The sequence below is a fragment of the Mytilus trossulus genome, chromosome 7 (assembly GCF_036588685.1).
Source record: "Mytilus trossulus isolate FHL-02 chromosome 7, PNRI_Mtr1.1.1.hap1, whole genome shotgun sequence".
Taxonomy (NCBI): Eukaryota; Metazoa; Mollusca; class Bivalvia; order Mytilida; family Mytilidae; genus Mytilus; species Mytilus trossulus.
Window position 1 is genome coordinate 59,353,050 of NC_086379.1, and position 9,568 is coordinate 59,362,617.

The 9,568-nt window shown below is 29.5% G+C and overlaps 1 protein-coding gene across 1 annotated transcript; it reads right to left on the bottom strand.

The window, feature by feature from the left end:
• Positions 1–9,523, bottom strand: LOC134725429 (dynein regulatory complex subunit 3-like). Its single transcript, XM_063589236.1, has 11 exons — positions 9,387–9,523; positions 7,123–7,322; positions 6,444–6,560; positions 5,814–5,980; positions 4,764–4,910; positions 4,149–4,268; positions 3,337–3,449; positions 2,789–2,963; positions 2,262–2,393; positions 1,414–1,608; positions 1–572 (listed from the first exon to the last, which is right to left on the bottom strand). The coding sequence occupies exons 2-11, from the start codon at positions 7,298–7,300 to the stop codon at positions 321–323; spliced, it is 1,596 nt and encodes a 531-aa protein (XP_063445306.1). The 5' UTR covers positions 7,301–7,322; positions 9,387–9,523; the 3' UTR covers positions 1–320.
• Positions 9,524–9,568: the final 45 nt, after the last annotated feature.

The window sequence follows — 9,568 nt, forward strand, 5'->3', positions numbered from 1 at the left end:
TAAATATTGTATTGTAATTTATTTACAGAAATTAAAAATATACAATTTACAAATAATAACTTTATCACAGTTAGCTCTTGATCTTGTTCTCTGTTCATATTGTGTGAACAAAATGTTCCAGTTTTCCAGTAAGCCTGTATAAAATTCATCAGTTTAAGTTTCCGCAGACAGGATGTACTAAGAAAACATTTTTGCTTTTAAGCAAAAACAATTATTTTAAAATGATAAATGATGAAATAACTTTCAATGAAAAGAGATGAAAAAGAGGATGTGTAGACCTCTTCAGAGAAATAGTTTCATAGCAGTTTTAAAAATTCCGTTTAGTATCCTCCAGCATTTCCCACTTCCAGATTGTCTATTTCATCCCGTAAGTGGTCAATCAGATGATTTATTTCCACAACACGTAACCTATTTCTCTGAATTTCTTCTTCATCATGTATTTTTTCTAAGAGTCCTTTCATCCAATTGTTCAGTCTGGTCATCATATCTTCTTCTTTATTGTCTATTTTTAGTAAATGATAGTCATGTGACGTCGAAATAGCATTGATGATTGTGTCTTTGTCAACAAACAACTGAAATGAGAAAAGAAACTGGTTAAGTTGGTATAAATAATAATCTATTTTCATATAAATTTTATTCAATAAAAGGCAGGTATGTTTACATCTGTCTTCTTTTAACCAGTTTTCTTGTATTAAAGCAAATTCCAATTTTAAAATTGTCAACTGCATTAAAATTTGTATCAGGTTGGATGCTCAAGTGAAAACTAGGTGATCGAAATCATCTGATTTAAACTTTCATCTGAGCAGTATAGACCTTGTTTTAATAGTAGTTGATAAAATTTAGACTTAACTGTGGCAAGAAAATGGATTATCCCTTGCATGGTTTCTGCTATAAAATACAAATGGGCAACAAAATATTTTGTGAAGAAACTGGATATAATAATCAAAACAATTTTATACTGAGGCAGCAAATTTGACATTTTAAGACTGAGGAGAGTTTAATAAATAGGCTAGGATCAAAATAATTTCTCAGATTAAAAAAAAACATTGCTTGAGTTTTAGAAATAGGTGTTGGGTTGCTGTGTCATTAAAATGAACCTAACATCTCCTTTTATTCAAATATATTGCATGAAACAAGATTTGAATTCCAACTTCTGTTCTTTTTTTTTAACTTCCATATTTAAAATCAAGAGCATTTAATTGGTGTACTTTTTAAACAAAGAGCAAATAACTTTTCAACAATTACATTACCAGTTCTTAAGATTTTTTTGGATAAAATAATTGTCAAGATTAACCAAAACACATGAAGTTTTTGACTAATTTTATTTTAAAGGCAGTTGTTATAATCTGGTTGACTGTTTGATATGAATTCTGTACATAGTCATCTAAAAATGAAGTATAAAACAAATATTACCATTCTGACATCCTCTGAGATTTCATCATCCATTTCATTCTTAGCCAGTTTGTCTACAATAGGTAAGGCTATTTCACTAAGTTTTTCATGATGTGAGTTCTCCAGATCTCTGGCTGTTGACATGAAAGCCATTATACTCTCAATAAACATAGATACCATGTCCTGTAGGTTTCTCTCAAAATCTTTGACAACTTCCTGTAAAAGAATGTCATTCAATAAGTAAAATCACATTATTTTGAAAATGTTTGCATTTATTTTAAAATATGAACAAGGGTGATTTCCCCACATGTCATTTCTAGCAGAATCATGCTCCAAAGTTTTATTTTTGTAAGAAGCACTATATTCTTGACCCTAAGCAGCATAGCAAGATTTCTGAGAAATTGCCAAAAATCTAATGAGCTGCTTTGTGAATGAGGAATACAATTGCATGTACAGTATAGAGCTCTGTAACAGGAATATAAATCATTTATAATGTGTATTTCTAGCTTTTGCATTTATTGCTGTTATTCAATCAGCTAAACATGGTGTCACTGTGCTACAATTCAAAAAGAAATAAAAGTAGTAGAATCAAAATGATGGTATAACGTGGTCAATTACTCAAAACACCAAGATCCTGGTGCGGGAATTTCTCGCTACAATGAAGACCTATTGGTGACCATCAGCTGTTGTTTTTTCTATGGTCAGGTTGTTGTCTCTTTGATACATTCCCCATTTCCATTCTCAATTTTATTAGAGCTTTATGTAAAATGGTCTCTGACTGTTGTGATCATAAGCTGTGTTTGTGGCAGGATAGTAAAAAAATCAAAGTCCTTTCCTAATAATCTGCCCTTGTTTTAATATCATCTTACCTCTAACTGATCTACAAGTTGTAACTCGTATCCCATAAGTTTGTCCCATAGTTCTGCTATTACTTTGTTATAGTCTGATACTTGTTGTTCTAAAAGTCTTTGGTCACTTATCTGTGTAAGTTCTTGTAATACCTGTAAGTATATTAAATACCAAATTTACTCAAGATTAAAATAATTGTGACTGGTCATCATCTATATGTTCATGCTATCACATTGCTTCAAAATATTCTACTGTAGTGGAATTTGAAGAAGAGATATTTTGAAAAATTATTATTCGCTAAAAGGAAATTTCATAATTTTCAAATGTTTTAATACGTTATAGAAATGCAAATATATCTCTTTTAGAACTGTTACTCATTCACCACTTATGGCTCCCTGTCAGAGCTTCAATAATAGATTTTGACTAAGTTTTTTCCCTATGATCCCATGACTAAGTGTTGAAGACTATGTTTCCCCCTTTTGGATGATCACATGCCATATTTAAAATACAAAGATAAATGAGTTAATTTTATATCAAATATGCTTACTTTCTTCTTCATGACCATGAATTCATCAATTGCCTTCATTCCTAGAAGTTTGTTTTCATTCTTTGCCTCTTCAATACATTCCCAGAACTGGTTTACTTCTGCTTGACGTTTATCATGTTCTTTTATACCGTATTCAAAAATCTGGTAACAAACAGTCACAAACTTTTCTCTGAAGGTGAACACGGTTAAGGAAAAATAGAATGAAAAAATCTCCTTCTTAAAGGTAGGTCCTATTTCTTTTAAGCATTATAAGAAATATATCCAGATTTATTCATAGCTTTGAATACTTAAAAAAAAAAAAAACAAAAAAAACATTTAAATTTCTTTAATTTTGATTTAACTTAAACAAATATTAACCAATTTGATAAATTTTAATATTCCATATGTTGTTTAAATTGTTATGCATGATTTTCAAACTAATCTATTCTGATTATTATACTTCAATTTTGTATTAAAATAATTGTCATCACAGCAAAAAAGATGAAACCAAATACTCAACTATTAATAATTCTACTCTTGGAAATAAAATTTTGATTAAAAAAGGATATCTTTCAATGAGTTCAGAAATAGCAGGAAATTCTGCCAATTTCTTCCCTTCTGCATCTTCTGTGTACAAACTCTCAAACAAGCTGTCACTATCCATGTTCTCAACATAAGCAATCTGAAATATACAAATATTATGCTTTACTTATGCCCCTGACTATATTAAGTAACTTAGTTAGTGATTGTAATCCCACAAATACCGGTACCTGTTAATCATTATACATGTAATATCATATAATTGTATGGGCATCTGAAAATCTATATTTTTTCATTTATCTGTATAAATAAATTATTATTATTTTAACATGAATTCAAGCATCTCATAAATCCATGAAATCTTCCATTGTAAATAAAATTCAAAACAGATAAAGTCTATTAAAAAATATTACAGAGCTTAGTTGTGCTAATGACTATAACATGAAACAAGCACCAACAAGAACTTCGTTGTGCCTGTTTTTCTGAAAAGTGATACATGTACAAAATTCTATATTTCTCAAAATGCTTAAATTGAAAGAAAAATCAAGTCAATCGATAAACAAGAATGTGTCCATATTACTTAAATGCCCCACTCACACTATCACTTTCTATGTTCAGTGGTTTGGGCTGTGAAATTGGGGTCAAAACTCTTATTTGGCATTAAAATTAGAAAGATCATATCATAGGGAACATGTGAAAAGTTTCGAGTTCATTAAAAACTACCTTGACAGATGGACAATCAGATGGACAGACTGAAAACATATTGCCTAGGTGGGGTATAAAAAGAAAAAAAAGAAAAAATATTATCTGAATAAAGGAGAAATATTTGTTTGTATGTTACCTTATGTAATTCCACCTCTATCTTTCTCTTGTTATCTTCTTCTACTATAGCATTAGCCTGTTTCTCATTGTGTAACATTTCTTCTCTTGGAATCATATATTTCTCAATGGCAGCCTCTCTCTGAACATACAAAAAATAATAATAGTTAATATCATGCATTGAATACACTTTCTTTCACAATAGTAAATCTTGATTACAAAATTGAAAAAAACAGAAACTTAATTCAATAATCAAAATTATTAAATGAAAATAAACAATTAATCACTTAGTACATTTCATTTTTGTTCAAGTTTAATTGTTAAACAGGTTCAAAGACTCAAATCGCAGTCTTGCACAGAATGAATGTAAAATTATGGAAAAAGGTCTATAATGAACAGTACAATTGAGAAAAAAAAACCAATTAAATCCATTAAATAAGACTAACAACTTCTATACATGTGTCATCTTTGTATAATTTTGTAAGGATCTGGATTGAGATCAGAAGGAGGAGTCGATTATACAGAGTAGATACCACTTTTCCCCAATCCACCACCACACTTTACCATTAAAAGTTGAAAATTCCCTTTTTACTTCAGTCTAAAAGTTGATTTTTTTTCATCAAAGGATTAAACTTACCGCTTGTTGATGAACCAATTTATAATCCAGAAATCCTATGTCTGAAAGAAATGCTATCACATATTGTTTATAAGTGTCCTCTTCACAAAATGGATTCCCTTTCAGTGTTAATGTTTTAAGTTTCTTAAATTTCCTTAAATATATAACCTGAAAATAAAATAAAACTTGTTCAAGAAAACATAAGATCATTGAAAACCATGGAAATTTCATTGTCAGAAAGTCACATGTTAATGTATAAGCCAAGCTTTCAAAATATTAACTGATTGCCCCTACTATAGTCTTTAAAGTTTTAAAGATTATCCAATACTTATAGATTCTGGGTTTTGCATTTCCTTCAAGTTTGGAAAAAATGCAATTAATTGGCTTACAGTTACGATTTAGATTAGTTTTATTAAAGTAAAATTAAGAGTCAAAGCTACAAATTTTGACAGTGCTAGAATAATACATTGTATGATATGATATCATGCACTGTCAAAATTTGTTGATGTTTGTTTCATGTTACAGAAATTTGCACAACTAAGCTCTGTAATATTGTTTATTAGACTTAATCTGTTTTGAATTGATATCATATGTGCAGGTCCCTGCTCCACAAAAAAAAAACCTAAATAAATTATAGTGTCAGTCAAAATTTATGTCATTATCAACACAGCAGTATTGACTAATAAATATCAAACTTGTAGTAAACTTACAATATACAGAAAAATCACCAAGACAGAGTGGCAAAGCAAAATGCTGAGTTGCATTGCTATCAATTTTCCCACTTACTTCTGTTTAAACATAACAATTGAGGGCATGTGTAATATTAGGAAAAGTAATCAAGGGAAATAACTACATATGACATTTCATTTCTTTAATAGTTATTTGAAAAAAGGTTATTTGGCTGTCAAACTTAGACACTGTAGACACTTTTCATCAATGTACTGAGGAATAAATGTTAATTTCATTTATACTTACAATTAGAGTCATATAATTATCCTCTCAAAATGGAAAGATTATTTAAAGGAAAATAACTTCATTATTTCTTAAACCAAATACAATGCTGATACTTACATTTTCTAAATCTTTCAGGATATTGTTTCCAATGGAGAACACCTGTAAATTTACTAAATTATCCATATTTTCTATCTTTGATATTCTGTTACTGTATAAAGTAAGGTCTTCTAATTTAGTCAGATGACCCAATCCTTCTATTACTTCTATGTTGTTAAAAGACAAATCTGAAAAAAAAAAATTTGCTGTTAAAATTTAAAGTTAATAGTTATCTCCCCTTATACATAACAAGATTATAAATATATATGAACAATAGTTTAATTTCTATTGAATAAAAGTCATATTTCATTTTTAGAAGGGGGTCAATAATGATGCATGATAATGATTGACTTTTAAATGTATCTTTTAAATCAAATAATTTAAGTAAGTTAGTTACTTTGTTCTTTAAAGAATTTGTGTTAATGAGCTGATCTCTGAAATACTGTATTCAGAAGTCATCTAGACAATTTGTCATATGGTACAGAAACATGACAATTCAATTGTGCAACAGGCCATTATAATTTGTGGTTTATCAATGTTTCTGGTTGCAATCTCAGTTCTCTATACCCACATATGTTACTTCGTATTTTTCTAATCATGATAATTCTGTATTGAAAACACCTTCAGTGATTAACAAACTTAAATACTTACCCAACCAAATAAGATTTACAAGTGAGTCCAGTCCTTCTATTTTTTCTATGATATTGTTGTCCAACTGTAATTTTGTTAAAGCTGTAAATTCCCATAAGTTGTCAATTGTTAGAACATCTGGAAACATAAAAAAAAAAGGGACATTAGATAACTATTTCTTGTCACATAATATGAAAGAACAAAAGCAAAACAACAGATTAGACATATACAAAATGTATATATTAAATGACTGTACAAATAGTACAATGTACATGTATATGCAACAAAATAAAAGGGTAAATCTCTCAAAGATAATTTCTATTCTAAATAACTATACAATTATTGAGAAAAGTCAAAGAATTCACTTTAACAAATGAATTTTGATCGATAAGTTCAGTTTTTGCCAGAAGTGTACAACTTAAAAAAAACAATTTTTCTAAATGGAAAAAATACTCTATAAAATTCTTACCATAAAATACTAAAACAACCGAGAGATGACAACCCACAAGATACAATGTAGCAAAAGAACATTGGAATTTATTCATGTATATTTTTGTACAAATAAAAATATACATGTACTCGTATATGAAAATCTAATATTCTCCCACATTTTCATTTATATTCTCTTATAATTCAGATAGGACTATTAACATACATGTATCATCTTGATCAAACACAGCTTAATTATCTGTTTACTTACTTTTGAAGTCTAATCTCAAGGATGTTACATCACCAAAGTCTATTCCTTCAGCTTTGGCTATTTTACCAGCTTCTTCTTTGGGACCTTGTTCTTCAACAGCAGATCTGAGTAAATCTTCATCGATAACTGTTGGTTCTAAGTTATCGTACATACGAGACATAGAATTTACAGTACTCATTTTTGCTGCTTTATTGATGGATCTGAAATTATAAAGACCACAATATTTTAATACAAATGAAAAGAAACTAAAAGAAGATGATTGCCTTATTTTCAATTAATTATATTTGTGTTATTAAAAGTCTTAAAGCTATGAAAATTTAAAACAAATTACATAGGTCAAGTTCTTGTTTTGTTATCAAAATGGTAATACTATATAAAAAAACTGATTCAAATATTAAGTTTTATGACAAACTAAATGTACATGTACATTGATTATTAATCTGAAGGAACTCATGCATGCTGTTAAAAAATGAAAAAGGTCATGATATTATGCTAAATTCTATTGACTCTGAGCCACACTAACTTCAAATTACAAAATATTACAAGTCTTGGCAGAATTTTGTATCCATTGACATTAACACAATACACCTTATCGCTATTTGTCCGCCATTACTGGATATCACAAAGATTCCCCTAAAATATTGACGTCATAAAACAAAATTTCGGATGACACAATGGAAAAGTAATGGTTGTATGTGTCAAAAGTTCAAGCAGCAGGGTCAGCCGGGATAAGTGATATAAGGTGTATACTGCAAATCCCGGTCCGTTCGCTCTGATTGATGTTTGCCCAGGGTCCTGATTTTTATTTATTTTTTCTAATTGTTGTCTAGTTACATTATTTTAAGTATTTGAACATAATATGTTAAAGTTTGTTGAAAAATTGACAGAATATTTATATTGCCGCAATCAATTTATTATTTTCTCTTTGATTTGCAGAGTTGAATACTGGAATACAATGTCTTTATCTTTATTGACATTTGTTTACAAAATAATTGTATTCAGTCAATCACGAATGTATGCAGTATGACTAGGCTTAGAGTTTAAATAAATGAACTTGTAAATCCGTTTCAAAATTAACAGTTCGTACATCATTGTTTTAATTAATTTCAAGCTGAATATTTTATCAAAACAAAATGTTTGTTTTTATTATTTATCCATCAAAAGACAAGTATCACAATAATCAGTCATCCAAATTATTTGTCATTTAACAATTAATGATCCTAAACAAGCAATATACTTTTTAATTTTTCAATGTTTCCATAAATTTAAAGAATATACATGATATATATACGATAGAAATATCTGAATAAGTTTATTCAACGTCAATGCTCGAATATTCATATTTTTAAAGCAGGGCGAACAGACTCTATTGGCCAACATCTCAGAGCGAACGGACCTAGGGCAAACGGTCCCAATACCGTATACTGCGACCCTATCTTGATCCATTTAATGTTAAAGGGCATTACAGAATACAGCATACAGCGTCAATTTTTCATAGAAAAAGGGTATGGTGACTGAAAAAGAGGCATGGTGTCATGCCATAATTTATTGCTTAATATAAAACACTAGAAGCAATGAAGCAGTGCATACATACACCTTATCGCTATTTATCCGCCATTGCTGGACTTCACACAGGTTCCCGTAAAATGTTTGACGCCACAATGGAAAAGTGATTGTTGTTGAAAAGTTCAAGCGGCTGGGTCAGCCGGGATTAGCGATAAGGTGTATAGACGTATTTACACTTGTATGCAAATTTGTCCGCCATTACATAACATCACACATGTTCCCGTAAACTTTGACTTCATAATTCAAAACATATGACGTCACAACTAAAAAGTGATTGTTGCTTGACGTCAAAAGGTTATTTGGAGGTGATGTAAGGTCATTTGGAGGCAAGATACAGCTAAATACCAAAAGTGTAAATACGTTTATTGTGTACAATGTACATCAAATAGCCAAATTTAGATATCATAACGAGCTTGTCTGGCCAAACAAAAAACACCCCTTGACATCAAAGTTATCTCTGACAAAAATAGATGGATAGATGATAAAAGATTTCTTCTCTCTATAGATTGTAAAACACAAAACTACAGTATAGTGCAAATTGTGGTTGTACGAGATAGAAATTATAAATATATTGTCATTGATTATTTTGGTAGTGTTGAGTGCTTGTTTTTTTGTTTTAAATGTTAGTAAATGCGTGTGGCAATTGTTAATTATTAAAACCAAATCATCCATTGTGTTTTATTGAAGATGACATTAACCTTTTGAGTAGAAACGACTGTAAATTCAATGATTTATCACATTTGTCGATTTGAAAGCTTCAAATTTTGTGGGAAATGGCGTCCTGTTTCTATGTCGACTGCTATTTCCGGTTTACAAAATACTTCCGTTCCATTAAAATTTGTATTTTTATATGATTTTTGAATATGAGGGAAAAACAAGC

What these genes read in the sequence shown, in the direction of transcription:
- LOC134725429 (XM_063589236.1), bottom strand. Translation starts at nt 7,300, where the DNA reads ATGAGTACTGTAAATTCTATGTCTCGTATGTACGATAACTTAGAACCA. An exon ending in TAGAGGTGGAATTACATAAG is followed by an intron (nt 3,450 to 4,148) that starts GTAACATACAAA and finishes TGTATATTTCAG; the next exon opens with ATTGCTTATGTTGAGAACAT. An exon ending in AACTTGTAGATCAGTTAGAG is followed by an intron (nt 1,609 to 2,261) that starts GTAAGATGATAT and finishes ATTCTTTTACAG; the next exon opens with GAAGTTGTCAAAGATTTTGA.